This window comes from Paramisgurnus dabryanus, chromosome 11 (genome assembly GCF_030506205.2).
Source record: "Paramisgurnus dabryanus chromosome 11, PD_genome_1.1, whole genome shotgun sequence".
NCBI classification, from domain to species: domain Eukaryota; kingdom Metazoa; phylum Chordata; class Actinopteri; order Cypriniformes; family Cobitidae; genus Paramisgurnus; species Paramisgurnus dabryanus.
In genome coordinates, this window is record NC_133347.1 from 20,970,269 (window position 1) to 20,994,439 (window position 24,171).

Consider the following 24,171-nt stretch of genomic DNA (forward strand, 5'->3'; position numbering starts at 1 on the left):
CTCTTTGGCGAGTGAAACAGGGCAAGGCCTCCGCATCGAATCGGTCAGCTGGAGGAGATGACATTAGCACACAGGTCCTTTTTTAGTTTGTAATAAAGGAAAACAACTGGCTGGTGAGGAGAACAGACAGGAGAAAGAGATGAGGAGGGAGCCATAATAGCTCAGATAGATAAAGAGATCAATAAGGTCTTAATGGTAGCTGTAAGTCAATCAAACACAAAGTGAGATCAAAAGCTTTTTGACGCCAACGTCATCCCATGTTATCGTAAACCTCCACACACCAACTTCTGCTCATCATCCTAAAAGACTGATTGAGTCGAAAGAGTTTTATAAAAGCAATGTGCCACATAAGCAACCTGTTTTGCATTCATACGAACATCTGTTTCATCTAACAAAAAAAATCGAATGTAATAAAATCCTAATGTAGCAAGACATCATTTTTTTCCTTATATGTAACCCTACCTGTGAAATCCAGGCTAAAGTCTCATAATCTAGTTTTCAGATCTAGTTTCACTCATTGATTTCAATCTTTGACATCAGTCAGTCGATATTTTCACATAATTATGTACAGCAGGATGATTTTTTAGAACGCAGTAAATCACAAAAGATGACAGGGTTTTCACAGGAGGGTCACATATATTACTTTGCATCCCATGGCTCAGTTTCAATATTATAAAGCAGCTGTATTTATGGCTGGCGTCATTAAAAATGCTTCTTGTGTATAGGAATTAATGTCGAGCTTTTAGGAGGACGGGGCAGGTTCCAGTAATGCCATTAGAAGATGAACACTTCTTAATAGGGACTAAAGCATGAAGCTTTTGCTGACACGACACTACAGACTTACATCATTTTTGAACTTCAACAGGACATTTCCAAAACCAAGGTTACACTTGAAAGGTTTTGGCACAGTTTTGAAAACGCACCTTTTACAATACAGTTTTGATTTCAATTGGAGCAATTCCATCCCCCTTCTTTTCATTTCATGTGTTAAAAGGCAGATGTTCTTCCTGAGTATTGATCCTGTGTACTCCGATTACAAATGGCAAAACTTGGATTTATCCATCAGTGCTGCAGTATCCGTTTACAGTAAACGACACTACAACAAGCACAGGGGTTAATCAAGGATTTTAGATAAGAGGGAACCCTAAGATCTGTAGATGAGATATTGTATAACACGAGATAAGTTGTCCAGATGTCCAAAATAATTTTCAAAGATCTGCCAAAAATTGCATCATGAAACACCAGCAAGGTTTTGAGATTTAATTTAGGCTCTTAAAAAATATAATACAAAGCTACAATAAAGATTATCACATGCTATAAAAACTTATCTGGTTTATGCATAATAAACTCTAAAAATAATTATTTTTCAACCAAATGCTGGGTCAAAAATGTACTGAACCTTCTCACTGGGTTGTAATTGAACCTATGCTGGGTTGTTTCAACTCAAAATGCTGACTTGTTTATTGGGTCAAATATAAAAAAATGTCTAGGTTAATTTAACCCAACAGCTGGGCTTGTCCCTTTTAACCAAATGCTGGGTTGAAATAACCCAGCATTTTTTACAGTGTAATCTTAAAAAAAACCCAAATTAAGCTTTACAAGTTACGTTCTGACCTATAAATTATATTGGATACAAAATCAGTACAATGTAACCCAACAAAAGACACATTACAACGTTATTTCTGCAGAGGTAGGCTGTACTAATAATTCAATGTGTACAAACATTGCACTCTTCTCAATACATGTTCAGTAAGTTTGTGCAAACAGTAATGAAACCTGATATGAGGTAGTCGGTCCTCTATCTAATACATAAGCACTCTCAGGGCAAACACTGGCTTGCTTTCTCAATCCTCAGGCTTAAGAGAAGTGCTTTCTCTCTCTGTCTCTTTGCTTTTAATGAGGTGTGATGGATGTGCTTTGGATGACAAACATCCTGAAAACATACCGACAACAAAAAAACAAGACATCTAAAAAAAGGTTTGTGAATATGAGAGGGATTCCCATTGATTGTAAAGGATTCCACACAGGAACTGACTTGATTGAATAAGCCAGAGACAAATACACGTACCTCACAGTTTGCTTGCATGTCAAATAACATTTTTATTTCTAATGCTGTTTCCAATAGTCACCAAATAAAAAGATAAAAAGAAGAAAGTCAGTCATAGCTTGGGGTCTATAAAATAAGAGTCTTATACAGTGCATGCGGGTCAGTAACAAAAAGAGTTTGGCAAGAAGAGAAATTCAAAAATCTTTAAAAAAAAACTTGTTTTTAAAGCATGCATCAGGTTTATTTCAATGCACATAGTGTATTTATGTTAATTTTATGCAGTAAAAATTACATTTGCACCATTTTTATGAAAGATAAGACTGAATGGACCTGGAAATGTCAAATGGTGTAACCGCCAATTGCTCCAAAGAATGAGAAATATTAAATATTTTATCCACCTTGATCGCATATATATTTTTTATAGTTATTTCTAAATGTAAATTTTAATGCATTTTTGTTATATTTGTCATGGCATATGCTGAAAACAGCTCTGTTTTCTAAATAATCTTTGACAAATGATGTACAAATGTATGTAAAAAATCATATTACACTAGATGATTATATTTAATTCCACATTTTTAATGAATATATTTATATTTTCATTAAAAGAAAATACTAGTTACACCACATTGACATGTTTGCCATTATCCAACAAATATTCTGTCAAAATGAAATAAAACCAGAAATGTTAGACTTGGTCCTCAAAAAAGAGGATGTATTCAAGTAATCTGCAAATTAGAAATTTTAACCCTTTTACATTTAATTGAACCATACGGACACAAACTAATTATCGTCACCTAATTGTCCCATATAGAAAGTCTTCACACCAGTGTTAAAATGCAAGTTTTGTCATTCAAAAAATGAAACCAAGATTAATCCTGTCAGAACCTGTTCCATATTTATTGTCAAATTTCTACCTATATTAATAAATGTGAATAACAATAACAATAATAAAGGGGTAAAAATGAAGAAAAAAAGTAACCTGTTTACATAAGTGTGCACACCCTTTCAAAAAAGTGATTGTGGCAATATTCAGAATCAATCAATCACATTCAGACTTAAGTTAAATATAAATTAGTACATACCTGCCATCAATTAAAATGACTAGTTAACCCTTAATAAAGTGTGACTGGTCCTAAAGAATTTTTCTGACATCATTTTGGTAACATCTAACTAATAAAGCCACGGTTCAAATAGGGCTTATTCAACAGGCACGGGAGCTCATTCATTATTGAAAAATATCAAAGGGTTGCAAAACATTTCCAAGATATTATATATACCCTGGAACACTGTAAAGACAATAATCAACAAGTGGAGAAAATTATCATTACTAAGACCAGGGGTCTCATTTAAAAAACTGTGCGTAGGAACCTTATGCACAAAAGCCAAAAAATGTCATACGCCAAAAAATGTTAAGTCTTATAAAACAAAGCAATGTTCCCTTTATAAATCACAGATCACCTGCAAGTGTGCGTACATGAATCATCCTCAGATCCCACCCTGTAAGCACATTCTCCCATCAAGTTTGTTTTTATAGGTCACAACCTTTGGGTGGGAACTGCCGTATGCAAATTTCCAGCCCTGTTTTGTGCGTACACACGCTTTATAAATGAGACCACATGACATCCACCAAAAATTGATGAGAAACCAGGAGGAAACTGCCTATAGCAACATTAAAAAATTGCAAAAACCTGGTTACTGTATAATATTTACTAGCCATTTTTCACCCCAAAATGATTCTTATTGTTATTCAGTAGACTTTTTGCACTGGAAGTATAAAAACAAAAGGCCACAGCTAATGGAATAGTCTAAAATTAGGCCAAAGGTTTTACTAAAATATAAAAGGCTGGTATTGATTGAACATCACAACCAGAAAGTAGACCAGAAAAGATTTAACTTCATGATTTCCTGTACACTACAGAACAGACTGACTTTGGGGTCCTACAATGCCCTCTGTTGGAAAAGAAATTAGGAGCATCAAAGTTTAATCAACTGTTAGCCACTGTTGGATGCCTTAGGCGGCTTTCACAGAGGACGGGGTGCGCTCGCCACTGGGTTCGCACAAGTAATCGTCACAGAGCGTAGTGCAAAAGTTAAACAATTTTGAACCTTGACCGTCGCGTGTGCACAAGCTGGTCGACAAACTGTCCTGTGCGGCGTGAGCCATTAAAATGAATGGGTTTCATAGCGCAGTACGCACCACATCCTGTGTGAAAACCTGCATTGCAGCCACTTAAAACTGACTATCTATAGTATGCAGAAGTAGGCCTATAAATGTAATCTGTCTTTTTGTCTTGATCTTATCTCTGTTTTTGTAGATGAAAAGACACTTGGAAACCTTTTAAGCAGCAAGACGCTTTGCCAGCACTACTCAAATTTCCAACCAAAAGTGAGTACATGAATTTTGTAGAAACATAGATTTTTGCTCAAATCTGCTAATGAACCTCTGGTTCTGATGAATGAATGCAAAGTCTTTGTAGATGGTCTGAATAGGATCTTACTTGTCAGTGAATCTTGGGAATTTGGATGAAACAGGTTTAAATTTTGAAAAATTTTTGTTAAATTACAAAATCTGAAGGTATATCATTATAGACCAAGGTCTTGCTTGTTCAGTTATTTACTTGTGCAACCTCCCCTGTTTGTATTTTTTTTTCATAAAATAAGCGTTTTTCCAGGTATTACTCATACAACATTTACTTTAAGCCTAAATAGAAAAAGTAATGATTTTTTTATTTAATAAACATATTTTTGTTTTAATAGAGACTATTAATTTAATAACTCAACAGCACTGAAGAAACATATTGTAAGCATATTCATTTAAAACAAATAAAACTCCGTCTGACGGTGGTGACATTGGCCTCATTATTCCAAAATGTATACCACTCAAGTCAATGGCTTCTTGCTTAAACTTTATGTAAATATTTGGTCCAAAAAATAACAATCCTGAGCACTGTGATGAAGAAATATCAAATCATAACTTTCTAAAATACATAAAACCTGACAGAAAAAACCTGATGGTGGTGACATCTGACGGTGGTGACAAAAACCTAATATAGATAAAAAAAATAGATGAGTTGTTCACATTAGCCATCTTGTTTCCCCTCTGTTGCTACTTCAGACCTCTTCTTAAAAATTATACATGTATTTCATAATCTAATCTAATATTTTTTTTACAAAGATGACAGTGTTGACATGTTATGGTTGTCACAGTAGCAGTGTCCAAAAATATGAACAAGTTTAAAGGAGCGGTGAATCAAATACGTTAAAACAAGCCAGTGTGGAATTCGGAAATCTATGACGTCAAAGTAGAATTGAAGCACCGCCCCATAGCCAAATACAAGGACCACTTTTGTAGCCCCGCCCACAGCTTCGCGTGACACGTGTGTCTCAACAAGTAAATATGTCTTTAAAGATTAACCAAAATGACTTTTAAATACATTTTTTCTGAGAGACTTTTATTTTGACGCGGTGATCTGTTATGATAGACTGGAAACGCATTTTCGGTTGTGGAAGAACCACGTGGGAACAACACAGAAGCTAAATACTTTAATTCGGAGGCTTGGAACATAACATTAAATGCGTGGAAAAAGTTTGCTTTTGAAGAAGTTCCAGCTCGTGTGGGGAGTGTTTGTTAACTTTGTGTACACGGATTCATTTGGAAAGAAGTCGATGCTGGATTTGCAGAGAGACTGTGATTAAAAGCACCACTTATATTGGATCTGACAACAATGACACAGCATTATACACAGTAAGACATTTTACTTGATTTAAGTTACTGCGTTTCACTATAATTGCTTTGTTAGAAGAGATCTCTTGATATGTCCTGTTGTAACATCCGTGTCTAAACACGTTTGTTTGACTGTTTTAATTTACTAAAAACATTAAACGATTAATAAAGATACACCACTTAACAACACGACTGTAATTTAAAGGTAGAAATATACAAAGTTAGTTATAAGGAAGGATTTATCAGCCGCAGTTTAGATTCTGATGCCCGTTTACTGTGTTGTGTACGGTAATTTAGGCGAGTTACGTTTGAAAGGTCAAACACTCAACAAAGCTTATTTTTTATCATATAACTGTGGTATTTAACATTACGTGAATGTAAAAGCAACTTCACAAGCACAATCGAAATATACAAAGTTATTGATAAGGATTTATTAGCCGCAGTTTAGATTCTGATGCGCGCTTACTGTGTTGCATACGGTAATTTAGTCACGTCGAGTTTTGTTTCTACTTTAATATACGTATTGTCATTTATGTGTATCATATTTAGCACCCAGAATCTTTTGGGGCTCAAACATATTTGTGTTCGGCTGCTATTTTTATCACATTAATGTTTTTAAAACATTTGCCCACATGTAATGACGGGGAATGAAGCCGTCCAATCATAGCAGTGGGTGTTTACGTCCAGGTCTTCAATGCGGCCCGCCCCTTCAAACGAACCATTTCTCCAGAGAGCCACTAATCCATGTTACAAAATAGCCTATTACTTATTGTTTTTGATGTTTTTGAATGTAAAAACCACGCGGACATCATAAGCAGACATCAGGCAACAGTATAAAACAATAAAATCGACAAATTCACCGCCCCTTTAAAAGAAAATAGCAAACATACAGAAGTTTGAGTGATCTTGAAGCATGCAGTATAGCTGAAGGTTTGAAAATGGGGTCCTCAGGAATGCAGTTGACCCTTTAATTGTCTGATTTTATTGCTTTTTATAAATATCTGACGGTGGTGACGAATATGTGGGACACATTTTGAGCAATCACAAAATAATAGTAAATATTGTTCAAAACTCACTGTTTGTAGTTTTAAATACATATTACAATGTACTCTTTCATGTGGTAAATATATTATTCAATTCAATTATTACTTTTGGCTTTTTTAATCAAGTTGAAATGATTATCTCTTAAACGAGGACAGCTGATTTTTTTAGGCAATGGGCCAGCATATAATCATTAAATTAATAAAAAATAAAAATAAACCTTTAAAAGAACCTTACATATGTGCAAAGGACCCCCTGAATATAACATTGATTCTTTTTCTTCATGAAAATGTTTTTGATTTCCAACAGAATGAGCACTTTTCTTAGTGGGACATGTTTTTGCCAAAGTTTCAAGAATCAGTGACGTATCATTGCATGTTTTACGAAGTATCCAGAGCACTTAAAACAAAAATAAAAGAAATCTTTAACAGGATTTTCTGCAGTTAAAAAGAAGGAATCAAAATTAAATTATTAATATATATTTTTACACTTTATTTACAACAAGTGTTTCAGAGCACAGTGATACCAGAGGTCTCCCTATCATCTACAGAGAGTAAATATCCATCACACTCCATGACAGGTATATTTACATTAAATACCTACATGTACACAAACATTTGTGTTGTAAAAAAATACAGGAAGACTGGTAAAGAAGTGTTTTATCATTGAAATCTGATAAAGTCCTAGAATGTTTGGGCATACCAATAAGGTAGGACGGTGGCTTAAATATTGTAATATCATGCGCAATCCAGTCATTTATAGACAGGTTTATCCTACGAACATGTGTTGGCGCGGTTACGCTTCGGTCACAACAGGCTTGTTTTTATCCTCTGCCAAAATCAACATTTTCACTTAGTACTTGCATTATAATACTACATGTACAAACAAACATACAGTGCACTTTGAAACCAACATAAAATAGCTTAGAACACTGGGTTACTTTTTTATTCTATGCCACTATCTTCACGTTTTTTCGCAAGAAGATCAGTTTGTTAACATTTAAACACAGAAGGCAATGTGTGATGTTTCGGCCTCACCTGCGATTGCGTGCTATCAACAACACCCTGGTGATGACGGTACAATAAGCGACTCGTCATATTAGATGTATTGCCTTGAGCATATGGCACTCGGGTTATACAGTTTTGTCCACGTTTCCTTGAGCATCGCTGCTGCAGTAGACTTAAATTAAGCTGGCGGTGCCACTATTAGCGGCTTTTCTCCTTCACTTGCCGCGCTAAACGGTCTCCAACACACACACACATTCTGGTTTCCATGTTTTGTGGGGACATTCCAAAGACGTTATGGTTTTTATACTGTACAAACTAACCCAAACCCTAACCCCAACCATCCTTAGATTTTTAAGAAACATCATTGTTTGCCGAACCGTGGGAGGATAACGGGACGGTTCGGTTCGTTACCGAGAACCGTTACACCCCTAGAGATTTGGCAGCTGGTTTGTAGTTAACATTGTATACATTATAGTACAAATTTTATACAGCAAGTTAGCTCAGTATCGTTTTTGATACACATTAGCTATGAAATATGAACTAAGGTAATCTACTTGTTGTTTATTTTGCTTGTTAAAAGAATTAAACTACTCTAAAAGGACTCTGTTGTTATTGATTCTTATCGAATGTTACGTGTGTTCCACGACAGCCATTTGTTTATGTTGCTACTGCTGAAAGCGTCTATATAGATCAGTGGTTTGCTCTCAAGATTTTTGGAGCCCACTGTTTCTCACCAATGCTAATTTTTATTCTTTTTTTATAAATTTCCTTCAGAATGGATCACACTTATGCACATTTGCATCTGCGCTGTTTTGATGGTGGTGGCTTTGTTGTATTGTCTGTGCAACTACTCTAAAATATGCAGACAAAACCATAACAGAGGTAAATCATCTGTATATAAGTCATGCGTCTGCCCAAACATACCAAGGCTTTGAACCGGTTCACGGAAACCAGAAACTTTTGATGTTTTGCAAGAAAGAGAGACGAAACCAGAAACTTTCAAAAAATATATGTTCCGGAATAGAAACATTTATTTAAAATAATGGTAACAGGTTAATACCGTTATTTTTTGTTTTTTGACAAGATTTCTGTGCAATATGACTCGGTGAAGTTCAAGAAATACGAAGCTTGCCACCAGCAAGTAGCCTACTCAAGCCCAAGTCTCTAATGCTCAATCATAAGAGGGAAATATTGTAGGCTACCAAGTATCTCAAGATGGTTTTTTTATACTAATTAGTGGTGTAACGGATCGCAGTTGACCCGGGATCCGTACAGATCACGACTTCCAGTTCAGCTCGCTTGCGATTCGCTGATTAATTCGCAAATTTAAATAGGGTGAAAGTTGATCATTTACACGTGTTTCAAAGGATTGCAAATGTTAACACTTAAGTGATTTTAAACAATTTAACCGCAAAAAGGCGCTGAAGTGAGCAATTTTCTGTAAGCACAGACCCACATGCGGTTGAATGTGTCCGGTCAAATTCAAATGTGATTATCCCTATGCCCTTCAAAGATCAGAACTCTTCATATGTGACCAGTCACAGAAAGTAGTGACACAAGTCGGATCTGGGGCATTTTGAGTTATTCGCAGATTCAGAAAGTGCAGTTTCTAAGCTTTCCAACAATGTGTAACACATGGAAATCTGATAAGATTTGGAGAAGTTGTGGCCATTTGAATATAGGAACTCAGAAATACTCAAACCGAGAAAATCGAGACGAATCTTTGCACCTGGGGGAGACAACAGGGCTCATTTACATCTCATTTAGCTAAGCCATACCCCCTGTAAAATTGCATCATATGTAGTATTTTTGTGACAGAAGTCCGCATGACAACATGCAAAAATTAACATTACTTTTTTACATTTGTGTTGATCACAAGTCGAATCCAGTCTGTTTCAGATTATCCAATGACCATTTTTGTCCACAAATGCGTATAATCCGTGAAATATAGATATATAGTCTATTGTTTACATCAGATTTCGCATGAACATCTTGTAAAACAATATAATAAACAATCTGAGGACTATTTACATCGTAACATGTAAGGGTTTATGAGATTACACTCCGTTAAAAACATGAACCCGCCTTCAAAGTTTGTATTTAAAATAGGGAAGTAGTATAATAGATAATCCAAACAGCGCCGTTAAAAACATGAAGTCCTTTAGGGATGTAATCAATCGCTCACTCGTTCCTCCATCAGCCAATGACTTGAAAGAACAAAACATGTAGCCAATTATATATCACAAATTCAACCATCTCTGTGTAACTTATATGTGTTTGACTAAACGCTGCACTGCAAGAATGGACAAACGGATGACGTCAAAGTACCGCGAGAGTGAGTCGAAATTAAACTACTCCATAAGATTTCTTGAAGAGCTCTCGCGGTACTTTGACGTAATTCGACTGCGGCGCCGCATAAAGTCAGTGATGCGGCTGACGTACGACACGGCTGACTGTTATTTGTTCCGCCCCAGCTTCTTTTATCTTTCTTTTGTGCACCCGAGCTTCATTTACAGTCTGGGGAGACGCACGAAATAAGTTTGAAAAAAAAACTTAGCAAACATATCTGAGGAACAGGGCAGCCGCGTCACTACAGTCACGTGACTTCACGCTCGGAAGAGAAGACAATGCTGAATAAAGTCGTAATTCTTGCTATTTTTGGACCAAATTGTATTTTCGATGCTTCAACACATTCAAGCTGACCCACTGATGTCACATGGACTACTTTGATGATGTTTTTATTACCTTTCTGGACATGGAAACCGTACATAGATTTTCAATGAAGGGAATAGAAAGCTCTCGGACTAAATCTAAAGTTAAAACATCTTAAACTGTGTTCCGAAGATGAACGGAGGTCTTCCGAGTTTAACACGACATAAGGGTGAGTCATTAATTACATTATTTTCATTTTTGGCCGAACTATCCTTATTTAGTAGTCACGCTGTTCCCTTTGGGGGCGGGGGCGAAGACACAAGCCGCTTATACAGTATGTAAATATACACAGACAATGACCCCCCCCGCTGCACGCTAGAATCTCCGGAAAAACAAGCTGATTTCAACCGCAAAATGTACGCTTTTAAATATACAAAAACTGCTATCTCAAACATGGAGAGGCTTATTCGTGATCTCAACTAACAGATTCTGCTATAAAACGAAAATTACTAATTTTGAAAAAAAAACTTTGTTTCTCATGATCTCAAAACTTGTGCTGCCGACTTGTGTCACTGGTTTCCGTGACGGGTCACATATATAAACTTGAGAGATAGTTGCGCTACTGTGTTTCATACTGTAGTCTATTAAGATACATTTGGTGAATAAAGCACTGAAAACAACTTAATTTTCACTTTATGTGGAGCGACTGTTTATGCTGCATCTTCTTCCCTAAGTGCCGTTTGGAATTTGTCCTCCATTTGTGTGTGTTTAAGTCCACTCAAAAGTGCATCACGGAGAGACGCGTTTCAAAAAGCAAGCAAACCACAGTATTCTTTTTCTAAAAAAAACATTTGTTTAAGTTGTTTGCCAATAAACGACATGGCAGAAATTGTCATAATGCTGAAACAAATGAGGGCATGTCAGAATTACAGTTATGTCGCTTACATAATGTAGCCTTTTTTGATGTTTGATGTCAAGATAGAGACTTAAGAAAAATTATGTAGACTAATAATTTAAGTTTAATGTCCTAATGATCAGCCTACTTATTTGTATGTCACACAGCTGACATGGAACGTTATTAACCAGTTCGGGTTTCTGTTCGGAATGAACCAATTAGGGAAAAAATCTGGTTCAAAGCCCTGAAACATACATATAATTATTAACCTTTACCATGATAGCCAGACAAGTAATTTCTCTGTTATATAGCAGAAATCACACGGGAAGAATGCGACACATCTGATCCTCACAGCAGCACCAGAAACACACAGGTGAGTTGAGTGATTATAATAAAAGAGTCTTTAACTTTAATTACAATCTGAAAGACTTGAAGTGTGGCTGAATATTCCTGAATAAAAATGCTGTATTGTTTCAACTCATGGTTGGGTAAAATACGGAACATTACTTGTCTGTCTGTTATGCTTTTAATTTCTAACAGTATGATTTAAATAAGGGGGAAGGTCTGTATTAGTGGCTTAAAATATCTTTTAACTACTATATTGTTACTTTTGTTTCTAAAATTTTCCTACACATTTCCATCCGTTAAGTTGCATACAGTAATATAAAATGAATACATGACACATTTTAAATTTTTTGTATAAAAAGGGGTTAGGTTTGGGGTATGGTTAGGGTGGCACTGCTCAAATATTGGCTGTACTTTTGCACCTTTTGTAACAGTGCACAAGTTCTAATACTGTGGTTTTTCAATTTAGACTGCACGCAAATCATTATCCGAAGCGCTTCAAGAAAACGATAATATCCAGATGAACGGTATCTACCAGAGTCTAAACCTATCCAGTGTTACAGACTCAGTCTACGAGAGTCTACAGCAAGAAGTTGACATGCATCTATAACAGTGTTGACAACTGCGACATGCAAATTGATTCAGAAACAAGTCTGGATATCATCCATTCAAATGTCTATTTAAACCATTCAACTATGTATCTTCTAAAAATTATTCTGTAAAGAAAGACTTGATCAATGTTTTTTAAGCAAAGTGTATTATTTAGGTTCTGCAAATTAGTTTTTTTTAATACATCTTATTATATTTCAGTTTCACAGACTATGTGAATAAAGTATGAATAAAATATACACTGAAAAAAATGATTAATTCAATTTATTCAATTTTTTAAAGGTAAGTGGTTGCAATCAATTTATTTAAGCTACATTTTAACAAAAATAAATTGAAAAATAAAATAAAATAAAAAACTTTTGTTTAATTGTAGCTTAAATAAATTGATTGCAACCACTTACCTGAAAAAATTGAGTAAATTGAATGAATAATTTTTTTCAATGTAGTGGTCTTGTGGTCTATGAATAAAACAAGTTTAAAGTTATGCAATAATTATGTCAAAAAGATGTTTCTGTTGTAAACTAACAATAAATCCTATCTTAAAGCTAATTAATGTATGTTAAATTAAAAAATTTTAATCTAACAAAATATTTGTAGCTAATCGGATTTAAACAAGTGCAAAATGAGATTTCTCAGAAAGGAAACGTTACCTGAGCGGTGGTAGCGAGCTGTGGTGTGCCGACATTCAGCCAAGAAGCTGGGTCGAGAGAAACGCCGACGTACTTCTAAAGAAATTGTAGCCATCACACTGCCCATTATAGACTGATAAAAACAACACAGTAAACTGAGTTAACACACCACAGTGACTAACAAGAAGAGCTTGAATCATATAGTTAGAAATATCTCAGAGAAACCAGGTGACAACCAGTCTGTGTGTGTGTGTGTGTCCACATAAGACCACATAAAGCATTCTGTTTGGGTCAGACAGTCACTTTACAAGACAGGGACACTTCAAAGAATCAGTGCAATGATGACCTTTCACTTAAAACACAACACACACGCGCACTCTCTCCTGCTGTTTGTTTGAAATATGTTTCTCTCTTTTTTGTATTACTGAATTCACATTAAAAATGTGAAAATGTGAATAGAAAAATATGAATAAACAGATGAGTTTGCTAGATGACCCCTGGGTCGAGCAAAAATCAAAGATTCTTCGAAGAAACTAGATTATAAATAAATGAGGCACTACTGTTTAAGGTTTTAGCAGTGGCGGCCGGTCACTTCTCTTCCGAGGGTGACAAATTCCATTTGGGTGATTCTCACGAAATTAGACTTATGAGGTGCCATGAAACATTTTGATAAAAAAAGTAAATGCAACGTAAGAGTATCAAAATAAGAAGCATACAGTTACAAACATCTCTTCATGTACTATTTTGCACATGATTTCAAATGACATCATACGAACCAATTTTGTTGTTTTTTGCACATTTAAGGGGGAAATTTTCATTACCGCAACGTGTCCATGACTGGATTTGGGTTCTTTGACATGAAAATATTTATAATAAAAAAAAAAATCTAAAAAATAAAAAGCTTCAGTGCATGTTATACTATAAACATTTACAGTAAAGAAACGTGGAGTAAAGATCATTGGTAAATGTAGAGACAATAATAAGGAATATAAATGTGTCCAAGACCAATTTTCTCATTCTCTACAACAATTTTCAATCATTGTATAAGCCCTCAAGGAACTAACATTTTCAAAAGAAAATTATAAAATATTGTTGAAAGGGACATAATTGACTGTGAAACTCAAGATGGCTACCAGGTAAGCAGTTCTTATTTTTTCTCTCCAGATAAAAATTTATATTTTGTTTGTCACGTGCCTGCTGCAAAAATGTTGAAAGGGTTTATGACAAAAGAGACTCACAAACACAAATACTCGCAAGATACTAACTTAACACTTAAAGGTATTGCGGAGGATTTAATTTTTCTGGGTGGATCATCAAGACTATTGGTCCTCCTAGTTGTCAATCAGGAGTGTTGCGCAATTGCATTTTTTTAAAAAGTGGGGAAGGCGGTTCTTTTCTAAAATTCGAGAAATTCTGCAAACACACAAGGCATCATGTTTGACACGCTTTTTGGCATTCTTTTAAATGATGCAATTGCAAACAAGACATCTAAAACTTAGTTTATTTGCCTCAGTCTCTGCAAACACAAAGTAATGATAAATTGACCACACTCATCCCTGATTAAATTTACCAAGATTTACTATAGTATTTGCAGCTAAACCAAGTACAGAAACCAGTTTAATCATGATTTTCTATTAAACATATGGTAAATCAAATTGCATTTATCCAAAAACACGGTTTCTATAGTTTTTCTGTAGTAAAACCATGGTTTATTTCTATGAGGTATACTTGTGAAATTGTAAAAAAAATATTTCAATATAATGTGTGTGGTGTGTGTGTTCGGTTATTTAGGTATACAGATATTACCCTGAAAATGTGCCTTGACTCTTATTTGTTTGGATTATATTTTTGCTATAATAACCAACCACAAACAAAACATTTCTTTCTTTGAGTTCCCTCCCACATTTCTGCCTGAAAGGCTCATTATGCGGCTCATTATGCGAGTCTTTGTTTCCTCATGTGTCAATCACAGATTATTCAGCAGCTTTCACGCCTCCTCGCAATATGGCCTCTCAAAGCAAAAAGTGTCTTAGAAATTGTAAATCAAATTGTTTTATGTCAATGAGTAGGCAGAATGATTTTCACATCATTTTGAACAAAAAACTCTAGATTACTAGATCCTGTTTTGAAAAGTCTTGTGAAAGCATGTTTAGTATGGGTTCCCTTTCAGTCGGTCACTACGACGTCACGTCGTGACCGACGAATTGGGAACTCGCTTAGAGAGACCAATCTGCTTCGTTTACTACAAAAACGCCAATGAACTTGGCATTGAGATATTTGCATAATGCTGGCGCCGCCCCGCCAGGTGCCTTTATAAGCAGCAGGTGCAAATAGGGAAATTAGCTTTTTCGCTTCGAAAGCCGGCTTTATCTGCTACTGAGAAGCTACTCTCTGCTCTTCTGGGAACGGTTGCTGAAGTTGATTGACAAGCAGTACTAACACAGCGGACGCTCGCAGTATTCCACGGCTCTGCATCTTTTTTGTTTTGAGTTTAGTGTGTGCGTTGCCTTCCCTGTGCGCATCATCAGCTGAGCACCCAAAGAGTGATTTCCCTAAAAGAGTGATACGTGAGAGCTCTGTGTCTTTTTAAAGGCAGCCACTCTCTCGTATATGCGGAGATCAGCGTCCTTTTCAGGATAGCTTTTCGCCCGTGCGATCTTGGATGCGAGAAGTATAAGGGTTCCAGTGACGGTCACGAGCGCTGTCTTCGTGCTCAGGCATCGAGCACTCCGGGGCTGCGTTCGTGGAGAGTTTCTGTTCTCTCTGTGAGAGCATAACCCTCTTGGATTGCGGAGACGACTGTCGTTTCTACGGGAACGCTGTCCGCGCCTTTGCAGTGCTGACGCCGCCATGGTGCGGCTGTCAAGCGCTCGCAGGGCGCCCTTCGCGTCACTACGCTGAGTAGGATGGAGGATGCGTCCTCCGCCTACCGGCCTTCTCATCCTCAGCCGGTTGAGGCTCCGGTGGAGACTGCAGAGTCGTGTTCTACGATGTCTGCCGAATCCATTGGACCTCCTTCTGGTCCCGTCACTTCTGCAGCATCAGAGGGGTGTCCATTTTTCCTCCGAGGCAGAGTCGTTCCGGAGATGGCGGCCGTGCCCGCGAGCGGCGGAGACGGTAGAGTTGGAAAGGTTAACCCCTTTCCGCCTGAAACGTCCCGCCCACATGATTGGTACTTCGGAGCTGCTCGGGCCTCTCGGTCCTCTCCTCCTGTGCCTTTCTTTCCCGCGGCACGAAGAGCTGACGTGATTTGCGGCCGTCCGGCCGTTCAGCTTCACCCCTCACCTCCCTCACCAACGGAGCCGCTAAGGGCGGGGACCCCTTCAGTGGAGCGGGATGCGTTCCTGGAGGGACCACCCAACCCTTTCCTCCCGTGTTTGTAGACAGTCGTCCGGTTACGGACGCTGCCCATCAGGCATGCCGGAGAGGCGGCTTCGGCCCTGCTCGCAATAACGTTGCTGCAGGCTCACCAAGGATTTACGAGGGAGCCCGCGACCTTCAGTCGTGCGATGTCCACCACAGTGGTTCAAGATCGCCACCTTTGGCTGTGTCTGGCTGACATGACGGACGCAGACGAGAACAACTTGAATGCTCCTGTCTCACAGACCGGCCTCTTCGGCGAGCCAGGGGAGTCGGACAGCTCCGCTGCGCAGACTGAGGCGATCTCCTAGGTCATGCCCCGGCGGAAGAGAGCTGCCCTTGGTCCACCACGCCTGCTCCTCAGTCTGCCTCTCGCCGTCGGCGTCCTGCGGCGACCACCTCCGTTCCCCTCCTCGGACCCCATCTCGGCAGCGCAGGGGAACCGGTCGTCAGCAGCTCGCCCCGCCCGCTTAGCCGCTTCCCGTGAAATTCGGGAGTTTAAGTGGCCAGTGAAGGGCGACCCGGATTGGCAGAGGATCACTCTTCAGGAGATGGAGCTCCTTCCCCCGATAGAGGGTCGGGTGGAAAATCCTTGGTTTGCATATGTTCCACCGGCTGTTCGGCCGGTACCCACTTAACCACACATAAGAGTGCATTCCTCTTCCCTCTCTAGGTCTCCGGAGGATCGAGAGAGCCGTGAGCGGGTACACACCAGCTCCCCTACCTCTCCTCTATCGCCAACGGGTGACCTGAGGAGTCCGAGCTCTCCGCTGAGGAGACCGGACCACCAGCACCCTCATCGGAGTCTGCGCCCTCCGTAGAGGAGACCAGACGACCGTTACCCTAAGCGGGCTCAGGTCAGTGTCACACACACATACTGTAGATGTTTATGCTGTCACAGCAGACGCACCGGCAGTCCCACCTGTCTCGCTTCGCTGCCCCCCCGCGGGTACTTCGGTAGTGTCGTTATTTCTCCTCGTACGGTGCCTGGGTGCTTGGCTTCAGTTCCCAGCCCGTTTCGTTGGGTTTTACGCACGATCCGCCTCGGTTACGAATCCGGCACACCCCAAAATTCGGGCTTTCGTTTCACTGTGGTGAAAGCGTCCGATGCACATGTACTGCGTGCAAAAGTCGATATCCTGTTGGCGAAGGATGTTCGAGCCGGTCCCTCTTACCGAGATGATGATGATGGGGTCTTTCCAGCCTTTATCTCATAGTACCCAAAATACGCGGCGGGTTACGATCGATTTGATTTACGCACCGGCTCTACGAAGGTGTTCTTTTTGGATGATAACGCCGAGGCTCGTATTTCAATATTCAGATTGGTTTGCAGCCTTAGACCTGTAAGACGTGTACTTTATGTGTCCATCTCCCCTCGCTTTAGACCGTTTTTTCGCTCTGCGTCGTGGGGTGGGCATATTAATACTAAGTGCACCATTCGAGCTGTCTCTCTCTCTCCGTGTCTCCATAGTCACGGCATTAAAATGTCAGAGAGAGAGCGTTGTTCGCATTCTGCTTTTAGCTACGTCGACTTATAATAGCCCGTTCTTGGCAGACGTGCGCGAACACAGAGAGTTAATGCTTCGGCATCTCGCTCGTTTAAGTCTTCAGGTCGGCTGGGAAAGAGCAACTTTGCCCTGTGCAGAGGATCCTTTTTCTCAGTATGGAAATAAGACTCGATCGACTAATTGGCGTGTTTTACAAGAGCGCGCAACCAGTCAGTTCTGACTTGCCTCGCTTTAATTCGAGGGAAGTACGCGGTCCCTCTGAAACAATTTCAGAAGCTCCTGGACATATGACAGCATGCTGCGGCTGTGACGCCGCCCTAGCTGCTTCATATGAGACCGCTTCAGCGTTGGCTTACGATCGAGTCTCGAGGAGAGCGTGGCACACCGACATACACCGTGTAAACATTGCACCTGCGTGTCATTTCAATTTTTCCCCGTGGTAGACCCGGCATTTCCGATAGAAGATATGCCCCTGAGGGGTCTCCTGGCATTCTGTATATTGCAATGCCCTCAGCACGGGATGATCAGCCACGTATGACGGGCTTGCAGTCTCAGGGGTGTGCATAGCACCCCAACTGCCGCGAGCGGTGCGCTGTATATCTGGGACTTGTACGCTCCGCTATGGAGATGCGAGGGAAGGATGTATTAGCCGACACCAATAATATTGCGACTGTTGCGTTATTTACCGTTAAGGCGGTTTTGCGCTCTCGTCACCTGTCGCATCTCGCTCGTCATCTCCTCCTTTGGAGTCAGAAGCATCTGAGGTCCCTTCGTGCCATTTACATCCCGGGTACGCTCAATACAGCGGCAGACGCGCTTCCCGAGCTGCGCCCCCGGCGAATGGCGACTCCACCCCCAGACGGTCCAGCTAATTTGGAAGAAGTTCGGTTGTGCGTAGATAGATCTGTTTGCGTCGCCGGACGATACCCACTGTCGCCTATTTTATTCACTAACCGAGGGCAGCCTCGGCGTGGATGCGTTGGCACACAGCTGGCCGCGGGGGGTGCGTTAATACGCATTCCTTCCAGTGAGCTTTATTGTGCAGACTCTGTGCAAAGTCAGGCAGGACGAGGAGAGCCTTTTATTAGTCGCCCCGTACTGGACTCCAGGAATTGGGTTTCAGAGTTAATGCTCCTCGCGACAGCCCCTCCCTGACGATTTCCCCTGAGGAAAGACTTTCTTTCTCAAGGAAGGGGCACATTATGGCACCCGCGCCCCGACCTGTGGGATTTCCATGTATGGTCGTTGAGCGCGCGCAAGGTTTAGGTGATTTATCGCAAGCGGTATCTAACACCATCGACGCGGTTCGAGCACCGTCCACAAGACGGGCTTACGCGCTTAAAGAAACCTTTCTCGTCACCCGGTGCTCTTCGCAACGCGAGGACCCCAGAGAATGCCCATTAACATTGTGCTTTTATATCTTTAACATAGGTTAGATGGTAGGCTGTCCCTCCGCCATTAAAGTTGATATCGCCGCTATTTCTGCTCATCACTCTCTTATCAACGGCAGATCAGTTGGCCAGCATGATTTAATTATTACATTTAAGAGGCGCTCGCAGGCTAAACCCCTCGCGCCCTCCCTCTTTCCTCCTGAGACCTGTCCATGGTGCTGAAGCCTTCAGGTCTCCCTTTTGAGTCTGAGGTTTTTATCAATGAAAACTCTGACCCTGATAGCATTGGCCTCCATGAAGAAGAGTAGGGGATTTACATGCATTCTCTGTTGACGATTCGTGCTTTAGTTTGGTCCTGCTGTCTCACTGAGACCCAGACCAGGCTACGTGCCCAAAGTTCCCACCACTCCCTTCAGAGATAAGGTGGTGAGCTTGCAAGCGCTGCCCCCGGAGGACGCAGACCCAACCATGGCTTTGTTGTGCCCCGTACGCGCACTGCGACTCTACGTGGTTCGCACGCAAAGCCTCAGGACCTCAGACCAGCTCTTTGTTTGTTATGGTGGCCAGCAGAAAGGGAAAGCTGTCACTAAGCAGAGGATGTCTCATTGGATAGTTGATACTATCACCCTGGCTTATAATCTTCAGGGTATTCCTTGCCCCTTTAATTTGAGAGCGCACTCCACACGGAGCGTTGCCTCATCTTGGGCTTTAGCTCGTGGTTCCTCGCTAACAGACATCTGTAGAGCTGCTGGTTGGGCGACACCTAATACGTTCACTAGATTTTACAGTGTTCGTATCGAGCCTGTATCCTCTCGTGTTCTTTCCTCCACCAGGGGGAGCACGGAGAGCAGTCTCGCAGGTCGGCTTGCAGCCTCCAACTGATGCTTCATAACTGTGTCAGTATGGAAGGCCTTCAGAACAAAAATGCGTAATGGTTTGAATTGTTCTTCCTCCGCTGCCTTGGCAGCCTTTGTTGCGGAGCATTGGCTGTCAGCCTTTCACTAGCTGTATCCTCGCGAACCTACGTGTCTGGCTCGGGCTCCACATTGTGTCCCACCGGGTTCCTTTGTGAGTATTTTTCCGTGGGGTTAATCCTACCAGCCCACGTTTCCCTTAGCAGAGCACTGCTTTGCTTACACAGCCACGGCTGTCTTTATTCCTCAACTACGGTTGACTTTCGCCCACCATTAGCCCTTAAGACGGGTGGTGGCTTCCGCAGCGTTCCTATCCCGCTCAGGTAGGGCGCTTCCCAGTCGCTGGCACTTCTGTGGGGTTAAAGGAACATCTAGTGCCCGGCCTTCTGCCCTAAAACCTACCTCCTCCTCCTTAAGTGGAACCGGAGGGCTTTTACGCAGTCACTGGAAGAGGTCAGCCCCTAGTGGCGTTTTGATAGGGATTCCCAATTCGTCGGTCACGACGTGACGTCGTAGTGACCGACTGAAAGGGAACGTCTCGGTTACGGATGTAACCCTCGTTCCCTGAAGGAGGGAACGGAGACGTCACGTCCCGTCGCCACAGGTGCTGCCACCTGCTGTTACGACCGGTCACACTTTCTCCCGGCTTTCTCAGCGAAAAGAAGCTAATTTCCCTATTTGCACCTGCTGCTTATAAAGGCACCTGGTGGGGCGGCGCCAGCATTATGCAAATATCTCAATGCCAAGTTCATTGGCGTTTTTGTAGTAAACGAAGCAGATTGGTCTCTCTAAGCGAGTTCCCAATTCGTCGGTCACGACGTGACGTCTCCGTTCCCTCCTTCAGGGAACGAGGGTTACATCCGTAACCGAGACGTTTTGTGGACTTATATCGGTGACAAAAAACACTTTTTTTCTCAACAACATTTTTCTCTCAAAAATACAAACATGTACATACTCACATAATATTGTAACCCTGAACACAGTGTTATGAGACTTTTGCCAATATTATGTTTTTAAACAACTGGAAAAAGCACAAATGTCAGTGCAGGTCAAAACTGCTTATGGGGGGCAAATTCACATAAGGACCCCAGAGGGTTTTAAATAAACCCATACATTTTTTATATTTGACCCAACAATGGGTTAAACAACCCAAGTTGAATAACATAAAGTTATAAAAGTAACTTTTATAAATGTTCTTTTTACCTATTTTTACTGGTTTATTATATTGAGCATTTATTACTGTTTATACATTTTTCTGTCTTGACCTTAAGTTTAAACAGGCCACACAGCCTGTTGGCTATGTAACATACAGTAATGGAAAATTACTGTCTTACTGTTCAGACTTAATGTTTTGTTAAGAGGTAGAAAAAGAAAGCGCTCCAAAAACAGGATGTACTTTATATGTGGTAAACAAAGCAGAAGCAGCTGAATATAAACTTGTGAGCGTGGAGCAGGAGTTTGCCTTTTCTCTGTACACTTTGAATGGTGCAGATTAAATGCCTTTGCAAGATTATAAAATCACAGCTGTTTAACGCTTTTGGACATTTTTTTAATAAAACAACGCATCTCCTTCTTTTTTGTATAACTCCTCTCATGGGGGCTCATGGGATAGTAAAGGGTCAATCGAATTAACACTTCAGGATCTTGGCAGAAGTAGTAGGTCATCTGGGTACTTTTCGCCTGGACTACTGCTTTTCACCTGCTATATAGCATGGAAGTAGTTGGACGCAGCCATATTCTTTGTCTGTTCTCCTTTGTGTTAGGTTTTATGTCTTATATATGTATTCATAGTAAATTAATATTAAAGTTCTTGTATATTCGTCTCCTTCGTCCTCCACCATACACCATTTCAAAACAGAAGTAATATCAACATATGTTTACTTTAACTCACCAAATTAAGTTAAACTATTTTAACTTGTTTTAATAAATAATTTGAAATGATTATTACAATTATTTGCAAAGTTCATATTTTTACAGTGAGGATTTTCAAAGGCTGGCTGTAAAAATATGTTTTTAGATTCTTTGACACACTACAAAGTTTTTTGAGATGATGAAGGACAAAATGTATGTGGATGTGGAGGTGTTTATAGGCATATAACCTTTTAAACAGACCATCAAATATATGTCTGAAGCCTAGAATGGGATGCTGTTTTGCTGGTGTCTACAGCAGGCTTATCTACATCTAACTTAAGTAGTAAGACTCGGTACAATCAACCTAAACACCATACTGTTTAGCTAGCATTTTTTTTGTGTGTGTAAACAAAATGAATTTGCTCTACCAGCTCGACTATCACAATATACACAGAGCCTAAACAAGTAGATCCCAACGTTTTTCACATCAAGTTCATCCACAACAATATTAAGGGGACTCCTACACTCACAATTTCTACCCAATAAAATACTCTACACAGCTTGACAAAATGAAAGAATCACATTTGTTACAAAAACACCAAACTATAAAATATTTAGCTTTTTAAATAATTTTTAGTCCTCTTGAGTCCTCCTAGTGGGGCCTAGCTGACACTGATCCACTGTCTGTAGTGTAATACACAAAGTGTCCACTGTGAGGCGCTGGTGTATTATTGACTCAATGTTGTGCATTTACAACAGTGACAAGTCTCTTCGTATTGTGTCCTCACTGACTGACCTGGTTGAAGGCCATTGAAACATGAGAGGAAAGATTGAGTCGATCTGACTATTTAAGGGACACATAAATGCTTACTTAGCAGACTTGTTATGATTATATTCTGCTGTTTAACTTGCATTGACCCTCATGACGCTGCAATTTCCTTTCCTATCCCATAGACTTAAAATAAATGCGTTGACTTGCAAAGCAATGAACAGTGTTGAGTGTACACAACAATGCAACATCACTTGAATCATCGCTTACGACTCAAAACTGATTCTTTTTTTTGGTTGCATTCCCAACAAATAATAAATCGATTTTTTTGCATGTAACAGCCTAACCTACACAATGCCAGGGACATAAACATGCATTTGGCAGACACTTTAATCCAAGGCATTGCATTCAAGGTAAACTTTTTATCAGTATGTGTGTTCTCTGGGACAGAAGCGGTATATAAATGGGAGAATAAAGGCATAATGAAGGTCCCACGGCAAGTGTGTTTACTCTTGAATTTCTATGGGCATTAAATCCTTGAGGAAAGTGCTTTGTTTGCATGATTTTCGTTGTGTAAATAATGATAAATTCACTACTGACCCTAAGCTCACATCTTACTTTTTAAATGTGTAAAATAAAATTTATTCTGACTCAGTGGTGTAAACCAGAGGTGTTCAGCTAATATACAGTAGATGAGTCTCCGTATTGAGATTCAATAAAGAGGAGCAGGACCCAGAGGAAAAACACAACAGAAAACTGGCTTTGGTGGAGAATTGATGAGAATGAGAAACACTACCAATTTGAAAAGGTTGACATCCCTGTCCATTTTTAAATACTAAATGATATAAAAAAAACTTTTTTTGGATATTTCTCAAACTTTTGCATCTTTGAATTTATCAGATATATTTTTCCATAAAAAATTTCCATAATTTGTTAAAAAATAACATTTGCATACATATCTACCACTCTATGTCATTTTGTAGTATAAAAAGCAGTGTGCAAAAAACTAAAACTAAAAAACTAACTCTGAAACTAAGGCTATGTTGACACAACAACAATGAAGTGAAAAACTGTGTGTGTGAGTACACATATATGTGTATGTAATGTTTGTGTGCCTATGTATATATATGTATTGTCGCATTTCCCTAAAAAATAAAAGAACAGCGTTTAAGGCATTTTCTGTATTATGTGTGCCAGGCCAGTAGATGCTGATGTCACCTTGTAAAGAAACACTGCACACCTCCACACACCTCTTCTACACAGCGATGAATAAAAACAGACAGGGAAAGCATTTAACCTTTTTTAGTCTGACAGTAAGGTAGGTTTATGTCTATAGATTGAATTAACACATGTGCATGTGTCACTGTTATCATTCACATTTATGTAGGTTACACAGAGACCACAAAGCTTCAATTTTTAAAAACTT

The 24,171-nt window shown here is 39.8% G+C and overlaps 1 protein-coding gene across 4 annotated transcripts in view; it reads right to left on the reverse strand.

Annotated features, from left to right (window-relative positions):
- The window catches only part of LOC135729597 (calsenilin-like), a 189,460-nt gene that overhangs the window by 21,199 nt on the left and 144,090 nt on the right, over positions 1 to 24,171 (reverse strand). The window contains exon 1 of one of the 4 annotated variants that reach the window (XM_073816241.1): positions 12,974 to 13,112. The exons of the other annotated variants lie outside the window; for them this stretch is intronic. Within the exon in view, the coding sequence (XP_073672342.1) occupies positions 12,974 to 13,079 (106 nt within the window). The 5' untranslated portion in view covers positions 13,080 to 13,112. Of the gene's footprint in view, positions 1 to 12,973; positions 13,113 to 24,171 lie in introns of those variants that run through there. 4 annotated transcript variants of the gene reach the window in all.